Raw genomic sequence first — 25,113 nt, 5'->3', positions numbered from 1 at the left:
CAATTGACATTTTAATTATCTTGATTTTGGCCACTGAAATGTATGAGGGGGCATGGATGGCAGGGTTATTCAGAGCTGTTTCCTAACTCTATTGCAGCAAATAAATCAGAAAGCAAAGACAGTCAGACATTCATATTTCAGATATAACCAGTAGGTGAGCTTTTTTGCAAGTTGTTCCCCACTTCTCCTGACTTATCTACAATGTACATTTTTCTCTTCCAAGGACACAATTTTTTTTTTTTTTTTTAAATTTAAAGACAGAGTCTTGCTCTGTCACCCAGGCTGGAGTGCAGTGGCACAATCATGGCACACTGCAGCATCTCAAACTCCCGGGTTCAAGTGATCCTCCTGCCTCAGCCTCCTGAGTAGCTGGGAGTACAGGCGTGTGCCAATGTACCTAGCTAACTTTTTGTATTTTTTTTTTATGTACACACAGGGTTTCGCCAGGTTGCCCAGGCTGGTCTTGAACTCCTGGGCTCAAGGGATCCTGCCTCCTCAGCCTCCCAAAATGCTGGGATTATAGGCGTGAGCCATTACACCCGGCCAGTCCCTTTTCCTGTATCAGATATGTACTCTGACTCATCGAAAGTGACCATCTATCCTACAGAGGATTTTATCCTTGTCTATCTTTCTCCCTGTCTAATCTTTGTTAGTAGCAATGAAGGACAGGCCCCCAGCTGGTGCATCGACGTGCTCTGCTCTTCAACAGGGCTGCCCCTATGCTCAGGCACAGTTGTAACAGATGCTTCTCAAGAGCTTAGGGCCCCCTCGCTTAGCCCGCTTCATTTGGGGTTGCAGAGAAATTTGATTTTGATAGCAATGGCTTCAAACTCAGTTCTCAGAGGCTCCTGAGTAGCTGCTTTTGAAAGGGAAGGAAAAGCCAGGACACTCCCTCAACCTACAACCAGAGCAGTTCTGCTCTTTCTTTTCTCCTCTTCTTCTTTTTAATGTATCAGGGTTCCTCATACCACTTTGTTTGAAAAGAGGGTTCTGTTGGCCAGGCGCGGTGGCTCACGCCTGTCATCCCAGCACTTTGGGAGGCCGAGGCGGGTGGATCACTTGAGGCCAGGAGTTTGAGACTAGCCTGGCCAACATGGCAAAAACCTGTCTTTTTAATTAAAAATACAAAAAGTTAGCCGGGTGTGATGGCATGCGCTTGTAGTCCCAGCGACTTGGGAGGTTGAGGCACGAGAATCTCTTGAACCCCGGAGGCAGAGGGTGCAGTGAGCCGAGATCACATCACTGCATTCCAGCTGGGAAGACAGAGTGAGATTCTGTCTCAAAACAAAAAAGAGGGTTCTGTTGTGAAAATATGCTTGCGTCTCCCTTAAGTGAACTGCGGAATACAGCTTTGAGACCTAGTTTGAAAAATGACAGAAAGTTCATGTTCGTGTGGGTTTTTTCCTTTTCTGGTCACAAAAATGTTCAATTTGCCAGGACATGATGAAGAAAAAAAAAAAAGACTACAGCTTTCATCATAAAAGGTAATTAATATTTTTCCATTTTAGCTATGATAACCCTTACATGCATTATGCTATACTTAGAAAATGAGAGCCAATTTATCTTTGCTACACTGGAATTTCCTCAATCCTTGGCTTGTGTTGACAAGAAAAAGTGGTATTTGTTTCATCTTTCCAGGGGAGGCTTTATAGTTTGCTCAAAACAAAAATAAAACCAAAAACTCACAGCCATCCTAATTTCAACAAAGGAATCTTCTGAGGAGCCGCTGGAGTTCAGCTTGAGCTGCAGTTCAGACACGATGCCCAACAGGTCTGCCTTCTCTGCTTGTAGCCTCACCACCTGGGTCCTGAGCTGGTCCTTTTCCTGCTCCGCTTCTGCCCTGGGAAGCCTGGAGTCATCAGTGGGGTCCTGGAGATGACAAGGAGTAAAGTGAATGAACAGATCAAACTAAGGCTGGGCACCATGGGCTCATGCCCTTAATCGCAGAGCTCTGGGAGGCTGAAGTGGGAGGATCCCTTGAGGCCAGGATTTTGAGACCAGCCTGGGCAACATAGCAAGACCCCCATCTTTACAAAAAATTTAATAATTAGCCAGGTGTAGTGGCACACACCTGTAGTCCCCATTACTTGGGAGGCTGAGGCAGGAAGACTGCCTGAGCCCAGGAGTTTAAGACTGCCAAGACCCTGTCTCAAAAAAAAAAAAAAAAAAAAGCCAAGCCAGGCGTGGTGGCTCATGCCTGTAATCCCAGCACTTTGGGAGGCCGAGGTGGGCGGATCATGAAGGTCAGGAGATGGAGACCATCCTGGCTAACACAGTGAAACCCCGTCTCTACTAAAAATACAAAAAGATTAGCTGGGCGTGGTGGCGGGCGCCTGTAGTCCCAGCTACTCGGGAGGCTGAGGCAGGACAATGGCGTGAACCTGGGAGGCGGAGCTTGCAGTGAGCCGAGATTATGCCACTGTACTCCAGCCTGGGCAACAGAGCAAGACTCCATCTCAAAAACAAACAAACAAAAAAACAGTCAAAAAACAAATACAAATCAAACTAAGGACCTGGCCATGAGACTCAATTGCCCCCACACCTACTGACAAGGAGGTTTCTCAACACCTTTATGCCTTGTGCTTTAATGTAGAAAATTTCAGCTTTTACCTGACAATTTTTTTTTTCCAGACAGAGTCTCACTCTGTCGCCTATTGGAGTGCAATGGCGCGATCTCAGCTCACTGCATCCTCCACCTCTCGGGTTCAAGCAATTCTCCTGCCTTAGCCTCCCAAGTAGCTGGGACTACAGGCACGCACTACCATGCCTGGCTAATTTTTGTATTTTTAGTAGAGATGGGGTTTCGCCATGTTGGCCAGGCTGGTCTCGAACTCCTCACCTCAGGTGATCTGCCCACCCTAGCCTCCCAAAGCACTGGGATTACAGGTGTGAGCCACCATGCCTAGCCCATGATTTATTTTGACATAACATTTAAAATGGAAATTTTTACATTATTTTATTGTATTCAAATAATCAAAATTTAAAGTAACTTCATGACAAGAAAGAAAGCCTTCCTTGCCATGCTGGAATAATCTGATATCATAGAAATAATCAACCACACTTTGGCAACAGTGGACTCATAAGCTGTGTCTAAAATTCCAGAAAGGAAGGAAAAAACGTTCCCACCACCCAACCTCCTGCCCTTTTCCTCCCATCAAAGCCCACCCACACCCATTCTCCCCACACTTGGCATGGACAGCAGAGGACTCCTTAACAAACCACGCCCAGTGGGGATTTCAAACGTGTTCTGGGTTGTGTCATTACTAACATCTTTGACATCCACTCCCAGATATGAGCACATTTTTCCAGGTTCTTTGGGTTAAGAAAAATGTGTCTCTTTCTCTTTTCATCTGTGGCAATGCGATAGCCTCCTACCACAACATGACATTTTCCAAAGCATTTTTAAAAAGGAAAATGTAAAGTGAATAATCTCCATTTTAGACTGAGAGAACAGACAAGGCCAACAAGTAAAAATTCTGAGTAATGGGTTTTTTAAACATATTTTTTATATCAAAGACAGAAACTAAAAACAATTGTTGGTTCTAGGCAGAGGCCCATCTGCACCATCTATAATGAATACAATACAATGATTTATAACCTTACTGTTCTTTTGCCTACAATCAGTATGGTCAAAGCTTTGCAAATTTCTTTCTTCTAAAAGAGATTATCCATGACCCTTAATAGGGCAAAATCTTTTCAGCAAAAGCACTTCTTCCAAGACCAGGCAAAACACCAATCCAGACTGAACCATGAAAGGTTTTGATCTAGGAGTCTAGACACGTAAGATTCCACTGCAAATGTCAAGGGAAAAAAAAAAAAACATCACAATGGATCGGTCTGCTCACCTCAGATGACCTTTCTGATTTCCCTTTTAGTTTTCCAAGCTCTTCCTTCAATTTCTCATTCTCATGACTCAAGGCCATTAGACGCTCTTTCGCTTCTTTGCTCTGTATCTCAAAAAACTGGCGTTCTTCCTTCTGTTTCTCTGTCCAGGCCGAAAGCTCCTCAAATCTCCCTTTCATGGCTTGATTATTTAGCTTCATGGCTTCTGCAGGAGGTTCAGAGTGATGGAGTCACACACCAGGAAAGTGGACTTGATCTGATGAACCAAATTTCCCTCTAGTCCACTTGACCACATGGCTCTGAATCGAAAGATGCCATGCTTAGCCTTGGCCCAAGGGTCAGCAGCAAAAAGACGAAGTGGTTTTTGCTTACAGAAAAGACTAGCGGGATGAACATCATTTCTAGTCCTTAAAAATCCCAAGAAAATAAAGTGGATTTGGGTACCGCCACTACAGCACAAATATCTAAATATCTATGGTTACTAGGAGCTAAGGAAGTTCTTACTACTCCTAGATTCAAATACTGGTCCTGCCCAAAGCCATGGCTTGAGATACCAGGATGCTTTCTCTTAATAAGGTAATATATAGGACTAACTCTGGAACCATAGCAGCCTTTCTTCCTTTTTCCTTTTTTTTTTTTTTTTTTTTTTTTTTTGAGTCAGGGTCTCTGTCATCCAGGCTAAAGTGCAGTGGCACGATCATGGCTCACTGCAGCTCCAACTTCCCGGGCTCAAGCAATCCTCCAACCTCAGCCTCCCCAGTAGCTAGGACCAGAGGCGTGCACCACCACGCCCAGCTTTTTTTTTTTTTTTTTAATTTTTTTGTAGAGATCAGGTCTTGCCATCTTGCCCAGGCTGGTCTTGAACTCCCGTACTCAAGCAATCCTTCTGCCTTGGCCTCCCAAAGTGATGGAATGACAGGCATGAGCCACCACGCCCAGCCTCTTTTTCCTTTTGAATGGGCTAAATATCATTATGCTACTTCCTTGAGATACACACAGTTTTTACTTTTACCTGTTTCCAAAAGTAAAAATCAGAACAGATTTAGCCTTGCCAAATGCTAAATCCTGTGCTTCCCCACCAGCTACCACCTATGGAAACGGGGAGAAGGGAGCTCACCACCAAGCCTTAGTGCAAAGGGATGGCATTTCTTGCAGGCCCAGGATGAATGGGGCACGCAGGGGCCAGCCCTGCTCACCTTTCAGCTGGTGGTTCTCGGTCAGGAGCTCTTTCATCTGCTGCAGCAGCTCCTCCGGGGTGAACGTGTCCAGGTTTGGGTGGGCCAGGTGGGGGGGTCCATTTCCTGTGCTTTCACTGGGGCTGTCCTCCTTTTCAGTGAGGCAGCTGAGAGGTTGATGGGACATTGCAGAAGTTCCTGTGGAAAAGTCACCTGTTGAAAATAGAGCTGTCCCCCACCCCACAAGGGGTCCCCGGGAGTCCCACAAACCCATTGGCGATTGCTAATACTTACTCCAAAAGTTGCCCACTTTCTCTCCAGTTACATTTTGGACATTTTTGATTCTTCCTTTTAAACAAAAAAGGTATATGTAGCTTCGGAAAAGTGTGTGTGTGTGTGCGCATGTGTGCATGTGTGTGTGTGCGTGTGTGTGTATGGGTGTATAAAAGGGTACAATGAGGGCCGGGCGTGGTGGCTCATGCCTGTAATCCCAGTACTTTGGGAGGCTGAGGCGGGCAGATCATGAGGTCAGGAGATTGAGACCATCCTGGCTAACACAGTGAAACCCCGTCTCTACTAAAAATACAAAAAATTAGCCGGGCTTGGTGTTGGGCGCTTGTAGTCCCAGCTATTCGGGAGGCTGAGGCAGGAGAATGGCGTGAACCCGGGAGGCAGAGCTTGCAGTGAGCCAAGATCGCACCACTGCACTCCAGCCTGGGCAACAGAGCGAGACTCCGTCTCAAACAAACAAACAAAAAAAAGGGTACAATAAGGATTTGGGAAATGGGGGAAGGAGACGAGGGTATGACATCATGATGATCAGGATATATGTAGACATGGGCAAAGTATCATGAAAAAAATTTCCCATGCAAATCTTCAAATTCAAATCTCCTTATTTCAAGTAAATTGCATGATAAGTGAATTATATCTCAAAAAAGCTGTTTTAAAAACTATATTTAGTTTATTGTGTTTTTGGTTAAGAAGAAAGGGAGAATTAACATTCTTTGAATGCTTACTATGTGCGGACTCAGCACACCAGGCCTGTCACTGACTAATCTTCATTAACGCTGAACCAGGCAGCTGTTTCAAAGGTGAGGAAGTTGGGTTTACAGAGGCGTACAGCTCATCCAAGGCCAGGAAGTGGCACCACCAGCTATCAAAGCCACACCTTGTAAAACAACAAAGTTATACTACTGAGTACTTAGGCTTTAATAGTCTATTTTTCAATGCATACTGAAAAGACTAAGATATCTTTAGGTATTGCATGGTCTGAAATTTTTTTACACATATCATTTTGTTTTGTAGAGGCATCCATGTGGACATAGAAATGCAAGACAAATGAGTAAATCCCCACTCTGCTTCTGTGTTACCAACCACCCAGGCAAACATGTTTCAGCACAAATTTCCACCTTCACACTTGGTGAAAATGATGTATTTTCTTCAAGAGCTGATGGGGATAGATTATAAAGCAATACATAGCAAAGGCAGCTCCTCCCCGCTGACGCTGTGTACACATGGCCCACACACGCATTCCACAAAGGTCAAGAGTGGCCAAAGTCCAGAGAGATGCCTGAAAAAGCATATTATTACTTCCAGGATGTTTACTGTTAGAAGATTGTTTTTGAGCCGGGCGCGGTGGCTCACGCCTCTAATCCCAGCACTTTGGGAGGCTGAGGTGGGCGGATTACGAGGTCAGGAGATCGAGACCATCCTGGCTAACACGGTGAAACCCTGTCTCTAATTAAAAAAATACAAAAAATTAGCCGAGCATGGTGGCAGGCGCCTGTAGTCCCAGCTACTCCGGAGGCTGAGGCAGGAGAATGGCGTGAACCCAGGAGGCAGAGCTTGCAGTGAGCCGAGATCGTGCCACTGCACTCCAGCATGGGCGACAGAGTCTCAGAAAAAAAAAAAAAAAAAAGACTGTTTTTGTTTTTTGAGAGTCTCTCTCTGTTGCCCAGGCTGGAGTGCAGTGGAGCGATCTCGGCTCACTGCAACCTCCACCTCCTGGGTTCAAGTGATTCTCCTGCCTCAGCCTCCCAAGTAGCTGGGACTATAGGCATTAGCCACCATGCCTGGCCAATTTTTGTATTTTTAGTAGAGACGGGGTTTCATCATGTTAGCCAGGCCAGTCTCGAACTCCTGACTTCAGGTGATCTGCTGGCCTCGGCCTCCAAAAGTGCTGGGATTACAGGCATAAGCCACTGCTCCTGGACCTTAGAAAATAATGTAAAATCCATCTATCCAATAAATAGGTATTAAGCACCAATGTACACTATACAACTGTGATCAGGCAGAAAGCCACGCATGCACAAAAGGGGTGAAGAGAGAACTTGGAAGCGAGCATCCCATTTCTAACGGGGGAAAGGCACTGGTCTCAATGAGATCCATCAGCCACTCATGACTATGGAGCCTGTGTGAACCCTGAGTTGTGGAGAATCCATTACACATGATATCAGTCCCTGGAAGATAGAGATAAGAGCACTGCCTGTTTCTGACATGTAACTGTGTCATAATATCTATGTGTGCATTTAATAGCCATCAATTAAAATAAAACAAAATGCACCACTGTGGTGTTGCGTCCTTGGCCACAGGAGGCAATACCTTGGGCTTTCTGTAGATCTTCTGGAAGCAATACCTGGTAACCTCCTTTTGGTGTGAGGAACTTGTAGGTAATCAGAGACAGAGCTACCTACCTACCCTGTGACAGGACAGCCTGTGCCACTTCTTCCTACAAGAGCTAGTACCAAGAGGGGCATTCTCATGTAGTCATGTAATGAGGGTGATGGCAATCTTATGAAGCGGAAAACACTGATAAACCATAGGATTCATTTTTGAACCTTTTGTATCTATGTGTCACACACCCAAATTCACTTAGAAAACAGGTATAATGTAGAAGTGTTCCATAGCTTAGCATTAGGTGACTAGAACAGACTGCTCTTCTTCTCACAAAAATAATCTGAATAGACCATCAGTTTCTAATTTTCTGTAAAATTCATTTTTTTGTACCCAGAATCATCTCATTAAAATAGGGTTTTACTGAGTAACAGTGTTCCTACCTAATTTGCAGAGGAATATTAAAATTCTAGGTAATAGACCTAAAAGAGAAAATCCTTGTCATCTGTATCATTTACTTGCCAACAGTTAATTTTTCTTAGGTATTCAGTGATTATACTATATTTTGCAAAGGCCATGAAAATATTCAACAGATTTTTTTAAAGAAAGGATCTAAGCAGATTTTTAGAAATGTGTTTGGTTTCATCTTATTCTATGCACAAATTTCTCCTTTTTTTCTGAAAATGAAAGGAAGGGGAGGGGAGAAGAGAGGGAAGAAAAGAGAGAGACGTTTCTTTGAAAACTGTTAAGATTTTTTTCCTCAATGAACTTTTTTTTTTTTCAGACAGAGTCTCACTTTGTCGCCCAGGCTGGAGTACAGTGGCACAATCTCAGTTCACTGCAACCTCTGCCTTTCAGATTCAAGTGATTCTCCTGCCTCAGCCTCCCAAGTAGCTGGGATCACAGGCATGTGCTACCACACCCGGCTAATTTTTGTATTTTTAGTAGAGACAGGGTTTTGCCAAGTTGGCCAGTCTGGTCTTGAACTCGTGACCTCAGGTGATCCACCCGTCTCGGCCTCCCAAAGTGCTGGAATTACAGGCTTGAGCCACGGTGCCGGGCCCCTCCATGACCTTTTATACCTCCACCAAGCCTACAGATACCACCATAATAAAGTTAAAACTGGTTCTAGTTGTTACATCAGTGTTTCTGACTTCTCACATTGCCCGGATTTTATAAGCATACGAGGAAAAAAGTGGGGTCGTGCTAAGGGAGGCCACAGAAAAAAACATTTGTACCATTAGCCAGATGTGTGGCCTTGGGAAGTCACGTGACCTCTAGTGGTATTTATTGACTCATCCAGCAAATGACAATCCTTATGTTGTTGCTTTCAGCTCAACAACTCTGTGAAAAATATTCTTTAGTTTCTAGAAAGACCACAATCTAAACCCCACCCTTCAATGCATATACACCAAGTATCACGGGCAGGCCAGTCACTCTCATGAATAGCTATACCTGTCCTAATGACAGCAAATTCTGTGATATTGTGTATTGTTAGAAAAAATATTTTGTAATTCAAATGTCATCAAACATTAGAAGTTAGCATAAATGGTAAATATAAGCATGTAAATACTTAATACCAAAATTTTACTAAAAGTAATTTAATTGATGCCGGGTGCAGTGGCTTATGCCTGTAATCCCAGCACTTTGGGAAGCCAAAGTGGGCAGATCATTTGAAGCCAGGAGTTTGAGATCAGCCCAGCCAACATGGTGAAATCCCATCTCTACTAAAAATACATAAATTAGTAGCAGAGCTCGCACGTCGGCGTAGTTACCACCAGCAGCCACTGCACCTCTTTCTGGCCGACTCGCCTCCCGGTCCTGCGGTCGGGCCCCTGGTCACCCCCATGCTGTCCCTTCTTCGTTCCTTGAAGATCTCGAATGCCACCTTTTGTTGAACATCTCGAATAGCATCATGTTCTAACCAGATGGCTAGAGGGGATTTATGGACAAGAAGTTATCATTGAAATTAAATGGTGGCAGACATGTCCAAGGAATATTGCAGGGACTTGATCCCTTTATGAATCTTGTGATAGATGAATGTGTGGAGATGGCGACTAGTGGGCAACAGAACAATACTGGAATGGTGGTAATACGAGGAAACAGTATCATCATGTTAGAAGCCTTGGAATGAGTATAAAAAATGGCTGTTCAGCAGAGAAACCCATATCCTGTCTCCATAGGGCCTGTTTTACTGTGATGTAAAAGTTAGGTCATGTACATTTTCATATTAGACTTTTTGTTAAATAAACTTTTGTAATAGTAAAAAAAACAAAAGTAGCTGGGTGTAGTGGTGCATGCCTGTAGTCCCAGCTACTCGGGAGCTGAGGCATGAGAATCGCTTGAACCTGGGAGGCAGAGGTTGCAGTGAGCTAAGATCATGCTACTGCACTCCAGCCTGGGTGACAGAGTGAGACCCTGTCTCACAAAAAAAGAAAAAAAAGAAAAAAAAAAACTAATTTAACTGATTTTGGATGACTCAAAGGGCACTTCATAATTCTTAGGTTATCTTAGGACATCACTATGAGCTATCACTGTGCAGTGCACATATGAAATATCTATCGGTAGAATGCCAGTTACAGAAAGCTTCATTCTCTGTTTTTAAAATCACCTTGAGCTACATTCAAATGAGGAAAGACAGAGATACATTACATATCCTTGCACATGTCTTCGAAGGTTACAGAAATTGGAACTAAGCCATTTATTCTAAGATTCTATCTAATAACAGAGTTTCCCATAATCAACTGACCTAGATGTGAAGTATGTTATTTCTAGGCAAAAGTGATATTTAATGATGGAAGGATGAATTAATTGAGCACAGGATTTGTCAAGATTCCACCAATGAGGAAGACTGAGGACTGCCTAGTAGGTGGATGGCCAAAAGCAAGTCCCCTAGATTTTATTCCCAGATCTGCTATCTCAATTCCTGATTGTGTGTGTGTGTGTGTGTGTGTGTGCATGTGTGTGTATATACATTTAAATTCCAGAGATCAAGTAATTCTAGTAATGACCTGACCTTGTAAACACGAGCATACATCTGATTGCTGAGTTGGCCTTAGAAATGATCCAGACCAATATATTCAATGCAAGAATGTCTTGTCTGGTTTTGATGGCACATGATCCTATAGAGCAGGCTTGAGTATTTCAATGACAGAGCACGAGTGCAGTGACCTTAGCAGGCACTGTCTGTTCCACTGTGGGATGGCTCTAGTGGTCAGAAAGTCGTAATGTGGCAAATGGTACCTGCCTTACACTGACTTCCCCCCAGTGGACACTGCACACGGTATAAGGTTAGGCCCTTGCCCTGGTATGGCCAAGTCTTCAAATTTGCTAATGAAGTATTCATAGGTTCAATCCCTACATGGGATAAATGAGTTTTAAACAGTGAAAACTTGCTTTTTGACCAGAGACAAGAGTTGGCTACTGGCAAATGCTATGAAGAGTTTGGGTTCACAAAGGGGGTAAGATTCTAACATTGCATTGACTAAACCCTTCCCACCTTGGAAAAAGAACTTAGAGTATGCATCCTACTAATGGGGTAAAAGCAGCCTCGTCATTACACACTAGAAGGGATATTGTGACTTCGTATTTTAGTAATATACAGAAAATGGCAGCAGCTTTAACCTAGCTCCCCAAGGCAGGAACCTGGGAGTAAGGCTTGATTCTTCCCAGCCCCCTTTTCCCCAAGTCTAATGGGTCACCAAATGCCATCACCTCTACCTCCTAAATGTTTATTTTTTCTTTTTTTTTTTAAATTAAGACTCAGTCTCACTCTGTCGCCCAGGCTAGAGTGCCGTGGCAAAATCTTGGCTCACTGCAACCTCCGCCTCCCAGGTTCAAGCAATTCTCCCACCTCAGCCTCCCAAGTAGCTGGGATTACAGGCGCATGCCACCATTCCCGGCTAATTTTTGTATTTTTAGTAGAGACAGGGTTTCGCCACATTGGCCAGGCTGGTCTTGAACTCCTGATCTCAAGTGATCCACCCACCTCGGCCTCCCAAAGTGCTGGGATTACAGGCATGAGCCACCACACCTGGCCCTTCTAAGTGTTTCTAAAATCCACTGCCTCCTCTCCATCCCCACAGGCTTAGTTCAGGCCCTTATCTTGTCTGTACCACAGCCACGTTGACCTCCACAAAGGACAGGGGTTCTGCCTATTTTGTCCACTGCTGTATCCCCAGGACTGAGAACATTACTTGCCACATAGAAGGCAGGACTCAGTAAATATCTGTTGAATACATTTTAACAGCCTCCTAAATGACTGGCTTTCAGCCCTGTCAATTTCAGTCCTCTTGCCCTCATGGTTTCTTTTGCAATATGAGGTCATTCCCCTGAGTCCATCCTTCCCGTACAAGACAGACTTTCAGTTTCTTAACAAGAAAAACGTGGCCTTTCAGGGCCCAGGCCCAACTGACCCACCAGAGTCACCTCCTGCCACCAAAACACTCGTACCCAAGGCACGTTAAAGAGCTCACGGTTCCCTGCATTCTTCTGTCTCTGCATCCTTGCCTCTCTTCTGCCCTCTGCCCGAAATGTCTGGCTCCCCTTGTGTCCTGGCAAACTTCCACTGGACAGATCAATGTCCAGCTTAAATATGATGTCCTGTGTCATATGAACTGTTCCCTACTCCGAGCACCCAAGAACACTCTGCATTTCCACCTCCTCCGCCCATTCTGAAATTACTGCTATCGTCTGCCCGTCTATTTTCTCTCCATGTTATTCTTACTAGAGACTGGCACATAGTAGGCTTGCAGTAAATGTTGGTTGAAATGAAATGAAAATATAGCATAACGAGGTATTTTTAAGTCTAATACCTGTAAAATGCTTTCTGCTGTGTAGGTGACAAACTCAGCATGCCAGTATTGTTAGGAGTTTCTCCACAGTTCCACGGCATTCACTTCCAGATTCTCAAAATCCTCTTTTCTAACTTATTTGAAAAATTAGAAGTGTTTTCTGTCACTGCAAAGCCATCTGGGTATCACTTCATAACACAGATTCTAATACTCCTCATACACATGTCAAAGTGGAAATAACAAAAACTTTTAAAATAATTTTTTCTTTCTAAATGAAATTTTTTTTTTAAAAAGTTTAATTTTTTTCTTTTTCCTTTGGGTTTTCTATTTCATAAATTCCAAAGAACATATATCAAATATGCCAAATCTCTATAAAACAGAAGGTGTATTTCATGGCCAGAATACTTATGCGCCTGTACCTAAGTAAGGGCGGGGGTTCGGCAGGACATAATACAGTGTCCAGTTGCCCTCGAGAATAAAGTTTGGTTTTCCGGGGGTGGGGGGGGGGGGTGGGGGGGTGGAGGTTAGGTTAGTTATATTCCTAGCATAATATACAACCTAAAGGTTAGTTTATTAAAAAAGAAGCTGTTACTTTTATTGTGTTGTACGTAATATATAAAGAACGCCTAAAATTGGCCCAGTGGAAAAACAGATGAATTATGCCAGGACTTAAATCAATGATCGTCCTCTCTCTACAGGTCACATTTAAACTCGCCTTGTCCACTCCAGGGCAATCCCTGGCCTTGGGGTCTGCCCTGGGACCTCTCCAGCCCCCGCCCCAAAACTGGGCCTGTCCTGGGAGGCAGCCTGGCCCCACTAACTCTTCTCTCTCTGGGTCAAAAGAGCAAGGTGGGTTCTTCTGTTCACACAGCCTGCACCTTGCTAACCAGATCCAAAGGCTTCTGAGGTCCTCACATTGCCTTACTTTTCTATGCTTTCATTTTCCATTTCATCCTTACAAACAGTTCCTTGGCGTACATTTCCATACAACAGTTTTCCTGCTGGTGGAGGCCAGGTCGGAACCTGGGTTTCATTTTCTTTGAGCGATGTTTACTTCCTGTAGCTTACGCATTTCGATGGCAAAAACAATTCCTTTGGGGTTCTCGGCCTCATCAAATATTCTCTCTATATAGAGTGTACACACTCTCCTAGACACAGCAGTCCATGTGGATTCCCACCGACCCTGGGCACCTCATTCAGCTCGGGTAGTGGTCCCATGTCTCCCACAGGCGTGTCTGTAACCACCTCCTTATGGCGAGGAACTGGCTGCGGAATCCTTCCCAGCCTGCGGGAGGACGTCACCTCCAAGTCTCCGGGTGACTTGCAGAGGGGTTACCTGCGGCCACGAGGCCGGCCCTGGACCCTTCTTGGGCCCACCCTGTGTTCACTACCCACCCTTTCCCACCAGGTCAGGACCCGCCGAGGCTTGGGGATCCTCCCAGGGCAGCCGTCTCGCGGGAGGGCCGCCCCACCCCTCGCCACCCTCACCCCGACAGGCTCCGGGCCGCGGGGCAGGGCGGCGGGAACCGTTTTCAGGCCGCGGAAGCGCCCGCCGGGAAGGAGCCGCCGCCCCCTCGCCCACCCCTGCAGCCCCCTGCCCTGGCTCACCTGCCGCCCGGCTTGGCTTCGCTCAGGGTCACTGTTTCCTCGGCATCGTGCCGCCTGGAGAGAACTCCCGACCGGGATGGGAGGCTGACCAGGGAACCTGCCGGCGGGCGGCGGCGGCGGCGGAGGGGGCAGCGGGGACTGGGGTGCCTGGGGCTGATGCGCGGCCTCGCGACCCCGCCCAGCGCAGCTCAGCTGACAGCCAGCCGCTCCCTGCCCGCGCCGGGGAATTTCCCGGGCCCCGCCCCCAGGCCCCGCCCATCCCATACCCCGCCCATCCCCCCCACCCTGCCCATTCCATACCCCACCCGACCAAGGCCCCGCCCCTCCTCTTTCCTGCGTCCGCCCCCAGCTACCCACCCTCGCGGTCCGTGCGGGGTCGAGGCTGGGACCCGGGTGAACAGGGACTGCTCTAAGGCGTCACTGTGACGGCGTTAATCAAAATAAATCATTAATCAAATGCAGTGTGCGGAGTTCGTCTTCCCCGTGTCTTCCCGCAGATCCCGTAGTGGAGGCTGGAGCCGCAGGGGGTCGCTGCCGCCCACAGAAAGAGGAGAATGCCAGGCATCCTCGGAGGGAGGCCTCCATCTGTGTTTTTTGAAAAAAGGTTAACATCTAGACATAGTTAACTGAGCATACATAGCTTTCCACTCGTTTTTGCTTTAAAATACACTCAAAAAGCAGAAAGCCTGCAGGATGCTTCTTGGGCTCTTGTTGCGGACGAATAGGCTCGGCTATTCTTGTTGCTGAAGAATAGCCTCTGCTGGTGTGGAGGAGGGAAGCTGCCCCCGGATTAGACAGCAGGATGACAAGGTAGGAGCGAGAGCCGCCCTGTGTGCATCCAGAGTACCCGGGTAGCGCTGCAGGGATGGGAGGGAGGGAAGGAGGGAGGGGGAGTGAGAGAGAGGGAGGGACGGAGAGAGGGAGAGAGGGAGGAAGGGAGAGAGGGAGAGAAAACAAAACAAAACAACAACAACAACAAAACCTAATCTGAAACAGGAAAAAGGCAGATGCGCCCTCTCCTGGTATCTCCGAAGGATTCTGCTTCGCTGTCTGGACCTCCTGCTGCCTGGCCAAGCCTGACTCTCAACCCTGCCCCTGAGGCTAACCCCAAGAGCAGGGCAGAGAAGCAAGCAAGTCAGCGACTGCCCCAGACCCAATTCCGGGCCCTCGAATTGGTGTGGTGTAGGAGGGGCAGATGAGGCTAGAGGCTGCTTTATAAGGAGTGAGCCTGGGGATGGGAGTGGGGAGAAATAGAGAATTTTAAAAAATTCTTTTTATATTAGTGCAGGAGGGCCAGGCGCGGTGGCTCAGGCCTGTAATCCCAGCACTTTGGGAGGCCAAGGCAGGCAGATCGCAAGGTCAGAAGTTCGAGACCAGCCTGGCCAATATGGTGAAAGCCTGTCTCTACTAAAAATACAAAAATTAGCCGGGCATGATGGTACTCTCCTGTAGTCCCAGCTACTCGGGAGGCTAAGGCAGAAGAATCGCTTGAACCCGGGAGACAGAGCTTGCAGCGAGCCGAGATCATGCCACTGCACTCCAGCCTGGGTGACAGAGTGAGACTCTGTCTCAAAAAAAAAAAAAAAAAAATCAGTGCAGGAAATAACTGATCATTCATGAAAAGGGCTTGGAAAAATATATACAGAGAGAAACGGAATGACGATCTCTAATTTTTGTTTATCTACTGGGATAATCCAGGCAGAAAAGACGGTGTCACAGCTGTACCCTGGGATCGGCAGAAGAGGGTCCCTCCGGGGCCTGTAAGGGGTGCCTGCGGTAAGTCGTACTTCACTAGGCTCCTTTTACTGTTTAAAACCCTATAGGTGGGGCACGGTGGCTCACACCTGTAATCCCAGCACTTTGGGAGGTCAAGGCAGGAGGATCGCTTGAGCCCAGGAGGGAGAGGCTGCAATGAGCTATGATTGCACCACTGCACTCCAGCTTGGGTGAGAGGGAGACTTTGTCTCAAACAAAAACAAAAACGAGAACAAAACAACCCTATGAAAGTGAATTAAAATGAGCATCAGTGAAGCTCAGAGCCAGGAGAAGAAGGTCACCCACAAGCTGCCCATGGCTTTGGTGTGGGAGGCTCGAGGTGAGTTTCTGGTACAGAAAGCAGTCAAAGTTGTTTTCTCCTGATTCCTTGCTCTCAGTGGTGGGGTCGGGGTGGGGGGGTGCCCTGAAGCACTGCACACACACTCCCCCCACAACCACTTCTTAGCTGTAGGACCTTGACCAAGTTACTTCATCTTACCCTTCCTCATTCCCTTTATCTGTAAAATGGGGAGTATAGTACACTCCCAAATCCAGAAAGTTCTAAGGACCAAACCTCTTTTCTGACCAGACCCAACTGATGGAAAGCTATTTACAGTCTTTATTTAGATCCCTTGATGTGATTTTTAAATTTGTTTTGTGAAGGAAAATCGAATAGTTGATAGGAGAACTGCGTCAGACAGTGTCAGGGTGTTATGTGATATAAATCCCATTTATTGAATAGCCTTTTGAAAATCCCCAGAATTCTGGACTCTAAAGCAGAGCTTGCCCCAAAGGTTTTATTTTATTTTTTGAGGTGGAGTCTCACTCTGTTGCCCAGGCTGGAGTGCAGTGGCATAATCTCAGCTCACTGCAACCTCCACCTCCTGGGTTTGAGTGATTCTCCTGCCTCAGCCTCCCAAGTGGCTGGGATTACAGGCGTGTGCCACCACACCAAGCTAATTTTTGCATTTTTAGTATTGATGAGGTTTCGCCATGTTGACCAGCCTGGTATTGAACTCCTGACCTCGGGTGATCCACCCGCCTCGGCCTTCCAAAGTGCTGGGATTACACGTGTGAGCCACGGTGCCCAGCCACCCAAAAATTTTAGATAAGGCCTCTGGACCCACAGCCCTCACCTAAGGATGCTGAGAGGATTAAAGAGGAAATACGTCTTCAACACCTAGAAGAATGCCTGGCGCATGGTGTTTGCTGCTGTTGCTTGTGTTAGAGCCGGTTCTGTTTCTTAGCCTGGATCATCCCGTTTGGTGACTCCATCCTCCTGCACACTTCCATGGGTAGATGGAATCTAAATGCAGCAAAAAAACTGAAATAATAGCATGCTCTTAGCTGATTTGTTGATGTGGTTTTGTGGTGGGTAAATGTAGAGCAGTGTGGGAAGGTTTTTAGTGAGATCCTAATCTGTGTTTGATGTTCCTTGTGTTCCCTTTCCACCCCAGTCTCCTCTGTTTGGAGTTAGCAACGAGTCCCTTTGGGCTTCCTACCTTCAGGAGCGTTGGCTGGACTCCTGGCAACAGCTCTTAGAAGTACAGCCTTTCTTCTTGTCTTTTGAGAAAGCCTGATCTCAATACATCCATGATCTACCCCAGATGTCCTGGAGGAAGAGGACCCAGAGCTGGGTGGGGTGGAGGCTTTCACAACAGTTGGAGGGAGGAGTGACTCCCCCGCCCCCAGATTGGGAGGAGGAGTGGGATGGTGGTCTTATGAGCGTCAAGGACTCAAGCCTCAGTCCCTGCAGCACCTAGACAGACAGCAAGCTCTTGGGATGCACCTACTGGACTTCAGGAACCTCCCGCAGATTCTGCTGCCCAGGCTTGTCATTGGAAACAGCAGAGACTGTTCCCTAGAAGAACCATTTGATAATGAGGGTATCAGTGGCAAGGTTGCTGGGCTGAAAAATAAATGGCCCTTACTTCAATGGGTACCAAAAGCCCTCCTGGAGTTTTGCATGGCCGTAGGGAAGGAGATCTCCCCTCTCCAGACCCCAGTGGTGCCCGAAAATAGGTTTCCCTACACCCCTGCAGAACTGGGTTTAAAGAAAGTAAAGAGGCCCAGGGCGGTGGCTCACGCCTGTAATCCCAGCACTTTGGGAGGATCGTTTGAGGTCAGGAGTTCAAGACCAGCCTGGCTAACATGGTGAAACCCTATCTCTACTAAAAATATAAAAATTAGCCAGGCAGTAGTGGTGTGTGCCTGTAATCTCAGCTACTTGAGAGGCTGAGGCAGGAGAATTGCTTGAGCCTGGGAGTCAGAGGTTGCATTGAGCCAAGATGGTGCCACTGCACTCCAGCCTGGGCCATAGAGTGAGACTCTGTCCAAAAAGAAAGAGAGAGAGAGAGAGAGAGAGAGAAGGAAGAAAGGTAAGAAGGAGGGAAGGAAGGAAGGAAGGAAGGAAGGAGAGAGAGGAAGGAGGGAAGGAAGGAAGGAAGGAAAAGAAAAGAAAAGATATGTAATATTTTTATGTGCATCTGAGCTGGTAGACTAATATTCATACTTGCTACCCCAGATGCCAAAGACTACATATGCTATGACTCCATATACATTAAATGTCCAGAAAAGGAAAATAGAAAAGGAAAATAGAAAAAGACCAGTAGTTGCCTGAAATTGGGGGTGGCTTTGAACTGCAAAGGAACTCGAGGGGATTTTGGGGGGATGATGGAAATATACTAAATCTGAATTGTAATGATGGTTTTACAACTTTTTAAGTGTAATTGAAAGCCATGAATCATACATTTACAAATGGGGTGAATTTTATGGCATGTGGATTATACCTCAATAGAGCTGTACAAACACCACCAGAAAGAACACGACCTAATAATTATGTTCAATAAAGCAGGGGTCCCCAAACCCCGGGTGGTGAACCAGTACTGGTCTGTGGCCTCTTAGGAACTAGACTGAACAGCAGGAGGTGAGCAACGGGTGGGTGAGCATTATGGCCTAAGCTCCGCCTCTTGTCAGATCAGCAGCTGCATTAGATTTTCATAGGAGCGCGAACCCTATTGTCAACAGCACATACAAGGGATCTAGGTTGCGTGCTCCTTATGAGAATCTAATGCCTGATGATCTGAGGTGGACCCATTTCATCCCAAAACCACCCCCCCACCCACCACCATCCATGGAAAAATTGTCTTCCATGAAACCAGTTCCTGGTGTCAAAAATGTTGGGGACTGCTGCAGCAAAGGGTGTGCCTCTGCTCCTGTGAGGCCACTGGTGTGGTCGCTGCATGAATCATCTGCCCTGTGGTTGACCTTGGTCTGGGCTTGTCTCAGCTTTAGTTTGATTCAGTTCATCACTGGTTCCAAATATTCCGAGGATGAGTTCCTTGGAAAGTTAAACAGAGAGTTATGATATGACCCAGCAATTCCACTTCTAGGTGTACACTCCAAAGAACTGAAAACAGACACTCAAACAGGTGTGTGTCTATGCCTCTAATAGGTTGCTTTCCTTTCCCTGAAATCCAGCATGAAAGCAACTCCCTGTATGAGAAGCAAGGTGTATGGTTGAAGCCTCCATCAGAATGAGGCTCTGGGATTAGGGTCCAACCTACAGCCTCAGCCAAGTACCCAGAGTCCCAGGGACCATGGCTCTGCTTTGAGACAAGCCTGTTCACGGTGTGTGTGCTGTGCTAAGCTCCTCCTTCCTCTCCTTCCTCCCATGTTTTTTGTTTGTTTGACAGAGCATCTTGCTCTGTCACCCAGGCTGGAGTGCAGTGGCATAGTCGTGGCTCACTGCAGCCTCGAACTCCTGGGCTCAAGCAATTCTCCCACCTCAGCCTGCCAAGTAGCTGGGACTATAGGCATGCACCACCATGCCTGGCTAATTTTTGTATTTTTTGTAGACATAGGGTTTCACCATGTTGCCCAGGCTGGTCTTGAACTCATGACCTCAAGTGATCCTTCCACCTCGGCCTCCCAAAGTGCTGGAATTACAGACATAACTCTCTGTGCCGGGCCTGCCTCATGTTTAAAAATCTTGAAATAGGCCGGGTGCCGTGGCTCACACCTGTAATTCCAGCACTTTGGGTGGCTGAGGTGGGCGGGTCATGAGGTCAAGAAATCAAGACCATCCTGGTCAACATGGTGAAACCCCATCTCTACTAAAAAAACAAAAATTAGCTGGGCATGGTGGCACACGCCTATAGTCCCAGCTACTAGAGGCTGAGGTAGGAGAATCTCTTGAACCTGGGATGTGGAGGTTGCAGTGAGCCGAGATCGTGCTATTGCACTCCAGCCTGGGTGAGTATCATCATCATCATCATCATCATCATCATCTTGAAAAGTAAACTCACTGGGAAAGAGCCAGGTATTTACCCCTTAGGTTATGGTTGGCCCTCTGTAAATAATAGATAAGAATGCTGCTTATTAATTACTTCCTATGCCTGTCCCATTAGAACCTGTCTAATCCCTGCCGCCTTTTGTACCAAATCAAAGCACAGCACAGATGAAATGTTAAGTCTTTGCTTCCTTGTTTTGCTACAAAACTGTCATGAGTTCCTTTAGCAAAATTTTCTGTTTAAGTATTAATTAGCCAGAGCTGGTGATTTGGGAAAATAATCACTGTAATGCACCACAGTTCCTCGTGATGGTCTGAAAAATACTATCATTATCTTCTTTGCATGCCTGAGGAGTGAAAAATGGCCTGGCTGTCTAATTTTAGACATAGTTTTAACTTCTTTGGATTAAATAATTGATCAGTAGTAGGAAAGTACAAGTGATTTGTCTTTTTTCCATCTCACTTATTTTTTTTCCAAACTAAGGTGTCTCACTTCTCTGAAAAAGTGCATGGTGGAGTGAGGGAGGACACAGAGACCTGGGTATCAGGCTACCTGGGCCCTACCTGAGAACTCACCCCTAGGCCTTGACCTCTTCATCAGTGAGGGAAGTCAGGGGCTAAGACAGATAACCTCTTAGCTTCTCTCCGGCTTGAAAAAAATTAGAATTTGTTTTTCATTTCTTATATTTGGTATCCAATTTCAGTAGATGCCAAATTAATTTGAATTTAAGCCTCTTCCTTCTGTAGAGGCTGACTTAATGCTTGGCTGGTGATATGGTTTGGCTGTGTCCCCACCCAAATCTCATCTTGAATTGTAGCTTCCATAATTCCCGTGTGTTGTGGGAGGGACCTGGTGGGAGATAATTGAATCATGGGGGTGTTTTCCTCCATACTGTTCTCATGGTAGTGAATAAGTCTCAAGAGATGTGATGGTTTTATAAGGGGAAACCCCTTTCACTTGGTTCTCATTCTCTCTCTTGCCTGCTGCCATGTAAGATGTGCCTTTCGCCTTCCGCTATGATTGTGAGGCCTCCCCAGCCACATGGAACTGTGAGTCCATTAAACCTCTTTTTCTTTATAAATCACCCAGTATCAGGTATATCTTTATCAGCAGCATGAAAACAGACTAATACAGCTGGTTAAATTGTCATAAATGATTTTGCGGTTTGAAAAGTCAGTAACTCCTTTGTTTTTGAAAAAAAAAAAAAAAGGTGAGGGGTTCATACAGGACTTTCCACTAGATCACAATACACCTGCCTTAGCTAGATTGTCTGTGCCTTTTATACCCACAAAAAGTCAACATTTCTCTCACCAGGTTGCCTTGACCCTTTTCGGCTTTGCGGGCAGAGTTCCTGCTTCCCTGTTATAGGCCAGGAGACAGTCATTAAATTTTTAGGCACATTGCATTGTCTTCTGGAGCAGTAACACAGATTTCTGGGCGGCTGATGTCATCAGATCTGCACAGCTGGATGCTAGCAACATTTTGCTTCTTTCTTTCCTAAGGCCTATGGTTCACTTCTCCAGCTGCTATATCTTTAAATTTTGCAACTGGTCACCCCTGTGTTATTCCTGACCTCATCCATTCCTTTTTCTGAATCTATTGGGAGCCAGGGGAGAAGATGCCTTAGGTCACATGGGGGTTACTCCAATGTGGGTTAGCTTTACAGAAAGCAATTCTTACCAAGTTAATTTGATGTGACCCAAGGGAGGCAGAAAGAAATCCCAGTCATAACAGACTTCTTGCAGAGACAATTGGATATTCATGGACTATTACGGCAAAGGTGGCCAAGTTTTGAAGGGTTGGCTGTGAAAACTCCTAGAGGAAGATCTGTTAGTAAACTTGGAAGCACTTAGGCAGTACTTCCCATCGCAACGATTTCAGAGACTTCAAAAGCTGATCTTACATAAATTTAGAACTTTCCCATTCACTGTGTCTTATTATAATTCTGGGAAGTGGCTCCATTCTATTTATTGTAGAAACAAGAGAAGAGTCTCTGTGAATCTTTTTATAAAATGATTTCCTGTCTACCTTGGTTCCCATACTCACGAATTGTTTAATTCACCTTCAGCACAAAAGTATATTTTAGTTGATTCTGGCTTGGTTGGCTCAAGCGAACTTTCTTTGTATGTTCACAGTGTGCCCCCCTCCACCACCTTTGCTGCAGCTATCTGCACCCTGCACTCTTTCTTCTTTGCTCTTATCTGCCACCCTCCCCCCTCCTCCCACCATCAGCCCTTTTCACTGCAAGGCTGTATGACACAACATTGACACTTTGGTGTCCTTTCAATTTCAGGTGGCATCTTTCCAGAGCCTCTGGCATTTAGGATTATTTCTAATTCTGCAATAAAAACCTTGTCTGCCAAAGGGATTTCAGGGATCTGCCAGCAAGGAGGAATTTTTTTTTTTTTTTTTTTGGATTGGGCTTTTCTCAGTAAGCTTCAAATCAGACACTTAGGGAACTTCCATCATGGCTACAAAAAAGGTTATGTATTTGACTCTGTTATTTAAAAGGGGTTACGCTTGGAAGCTTTTATGCAGATGGAGGGGAGAGAACTTTAGGATGATGAGATGTAGCTGAGGAGATGAAGGGAGTTGTTGAAGGCGAACTTTTCTGTGTTGGGCGACTGAATGGAGGGTAGCAGTATTAGCTGAGACGGTGTTTTTGTCCATCCTGGCTGTTATAACAAAATACCATAAACAGAGTGGCTTATAAATAGAAATTGATTTCTCACAGTTCTGGAGGCTGGAAAGTCCAAGATCAAGGCACGGGCAGTGTCTGGTGAGGGCCTGCCTCCTGGTTCATAGACATCATCTTGCAGTGTCCTCACGTGGTGGAAGGGGCGATGCAGCTCTCTGGGGTCTCTTTCATGAGGGCACTAATCTCATTTGTGAGGGCTCTCCTCTCATGACCTAATCACCCCCCAAAAGGCTTCACCTCCTGTGATGGCTAATATTGAGTGTCAACTTGATCAGATTGAAGGATGCAAAATATTGTTTCTGGATATGTCTGTGAGTGGGTTGCCAGAGGATATTAAGATTTGCTTCAGTGGACTGGGAGAGGCAGGCCCACCCTCAATCTGGGTGGGCACCATCCAGCTGGTTGCCAGTGAGGCTAGAAAAAGCAGGCAGAAGAAGGTGGAAGGGCAGACTTGCTGAGTCTTCCAGCCTTCATCTTTCTCCTGTGCTGGATGCTTCCTGCCCTTGAACATCAGACTCCAAGTTCTTCGGCCCTTGAACTCTAGGACTTACTGCAGTGGTTTGCTGGGGGCTCTCAGGCTTTTGGCCACAGACTGAAGGCTGCACTGTCAGCTTCCCTACTTTTGAGGCTTTGGGACTTGGACTGAGCCACTACTGGCTTCCTTGCTCCTCAGCTTCCAGACAGCCTGTCGTGGGACTTCACCCTGTGATCGTGTGAGTCAATTCTCCTTAATAAACTCCCTTCAGTATATGCATCTGTCCTTTTACTTCTGTCCCTCTAGAGAACCCTGACTAATAACACCTCCTAATACCCTCACCTGCGGGTGAGGATTTCAATCTATGGATTTTGGGAGGACACAAACATTTAGACCCTAGCAGATGAGAAACCCAGGACAGGCAGCTGCCCTGGGGGAAGGAGATTAGTTCTGAGTAACTTGCATTACTTGTGGGATAGGTGAATGAAGAGGTCCACACCTATTTGGAAAAATGGGCCTGAACCTCAGGATAGAGATTAAGCTTGGAAATATGGACTTAGTCCTTCTCAGAGACCTCCTCTAAAAGGGCTGAATTCTAGCACAATTTGCAATTGTGGAACCAACCCAAATGCCCATCAATCAATGAGTGGATAAAGAAATGGTATGGCCGGGTGCGGTGGCTCAAACCTGTAATCCTAGCACTTTGGGAGGCCAAGGCAGGTGGATAACGAGGTCAGGAGATCAAGACAATCTGGCCAACATGGTGAAACCCCGTCTCTCCTAAAATACAAAATAAATTAGCCGGGCATGGTGGCACACACCTGTAGTCCTAGCTACTTGGGAGGCTGAGGCAGGGGACTTGCTTGATCCTAGGTGGTGGAGATTGCAGTGAGCTGAGATCGCACCACCGCACTCCAGCCTGGTGACAGAACGAGACTCTGACACACAAAAAAGGAAAGAAACAGTGATATATCTATATATCTATATATCTAACGGAATACTACTGAGCCATAAGAAGGAATGAATTAATGGTATTTGCAGCAACCTGGATGAGATTGGAGACTATTATTCTAAGTGAAGTAACTCAGGCATGGAAAACCAAACATCGTATGTTCTCACTCACAGCAGTGAGGATGCAATGGCGTAAGAATGACACAATGGACTTTGGGAACTCACGGAGAAAGGGTGGGAGGGGGGTGAGGGATAAAAGGCTACAAATTGGGTGCAGTGTCCACTGCTCGGGTGATGGGTGCACCAAAATCTCACAAACCACCAGTAAAAAACTTATCCCTGTAACCAAACACCACCTGCTCCCCAATAACCTCTGGAAATAAAAAAATTTAAATTTAAATTTAAAAAAAATGGCTGAATTCTAGGGAATTCCTCCAATTTAAGGGGGGTGCTCAAAGAAAATAAAAAGTTGGAGAGGAGAGAAGAAGGAGCATCCAGATAAGAGAAAGCGTAACTAGGAGAGAGCAATGTCCCCGAAGTCAAGTGAGGAAAAGTATCAGGAAGGAGAGGGCATTGAAGGTGTCCGGGGCCAGAGTACCCCGAGGAATGGGGACAGAAAAGCAAGTTTGAGAATTGAAGACTCTAATCAAGTGATGGGACAATAGTCCCAGCAACTTCAAAGAATATAACAATAGTACTAAGTTGTTTACTTGCATTCTTTATATGATTCATATAAAGAATTCGTAATAAGTGTTAAACTTATAAATAAATGTTCACTTACAAATATTCATAAATAAGTGTTCACTTACAAATATTCATGTGTTCATTTATAAATATTCATAAATAAGTGTTAAACAAATAAAGTTACTACTTTAAGACGACTCTTTCTAAAGAGTCGGCCACTATCTGT

At 45.9% G+C, this 25,113-nt stretch overlaps 3 protein-coding genes and 1 long non-coding RNA gene across 24 annotated transcripts in view; 3 read left to right on the top strand and 1 right to left on the bottom strand.

The window, feature by feature from the left end:
* OPTN (optineurin) overlaps positions 1–14,597 on the bottom strand; it is a 36,788-nt gene extending 22,191 nt beyond the window's left edge. Inside the window, exons 1-6 of one of the 11 annotated variants that reach the window (XM_055092414.1) lie at positions 13,350–13,927; positions 12,446–12,558; positions 6,035–6,186; positions 5,040–5,216; positions 3,846–4,048; positions 1,687–1,869 (exon numbers count right to left, since the gene is read on the bottom strand). In XM_055092414.1, coding sequence (XP_054948389.1) covers positions 1,687–1,869; positions 3,846–4,048; positions 5,040–5,205 — 552 coding nt within the window. In that variant the 5' untranslated portion in view covers positions 5,206–5,216; positions 6,035–6,186; positions 12,446–12,558; positions 13,350–13,927. Of the gene's footprint in view, positions 1–1,686; positions 1,870–3,845; positions 4,143–5,039; positions 5,217–6,034; positions 6,187–12,445; positions 12,559–13,349; positions 13,928–14,032 lie in introns of those variants that run through there. The other 10 variants (XM_055092412.1, XM_034929952.3, XM_003827821.7 and 7 more) reach the window with 10 other exon arrangements.
* On the top strand, positions 9,523–9,899 carry LOC117974507 (small nuclear ribonucleoprotein G-like). Its single transcript, XM_063607261.1, has one exon. It carries the CDS (start codon positions 9,577–9,579, stop codon positions 9,763–9,765), a length of 189 nt encoding a protein of 62 aa, XP_063463331.1. The 5' UTR covers positions 9,523–9,576; the 3' UTR covers positions 9,766–9,899.
* Positions 14,598–14,704: 107 nt separating the features above from the next.
* CCDC3 (coiled-coil domain containing 3) overlaps positions 14,705–25,113 on the top strand; it is a 260,010-nt gene continuing 249,601 nt past the window's right edge. For 3 of the 11 annotated variants that reach the window (XM_063607253.1, XM_063607259.1, XM_063607255.1), the window contains exon 1: positions 15,225–15,808. Coding sequence is in view for 1 of the 11 variants with exons in the window: in XM_008953152.4 (XP_008951400.2) it covers positions 14,835–14,842; positions 15,731–15,808 (86 nt within the window). In the remaining 10 variants the exon portion in view is untranslated. Of the gene's footprint in view, positions 14,843–15,031; positions 15,167–15,224; positions 15,809–21,074; positions 21,129–25,113 lie in introns of those variants that run through there. The other 8 variants (XM_063607252.1, XM_063607258.1, XM_063607254.1 and 5 more) reach the window with 6 other exon arrangements.
* On the top strand, positions 15,822–18,131 carry LOC134731087 (uncharacterized). Its single transcript, XR_010113154.1, has 2 exons — positions 15,822–16,127; positions 17,245–18,131. It is a non-coding gene; the product is annotated as an uncharacterized LOC134731087 (long non-coding RNA).

Source organism: Pan paniscus, chromosome 8, assembly GCF_029289425.2.
Source record: "Pan paniscus chromosome 8, NHGRI_mPanPan1-v2.0_pri, whole genome shotgun sequence".
Taxonomy (NCBI): domain Eukaryota; kingdom Metazoa; phylum Chordata; class Mammalia; order Primates; family Hominidae; genus Pan; species Pan paniscus.
This window is presented reverse-complemented; position numbering and strand designations above follow the sequence as displayed.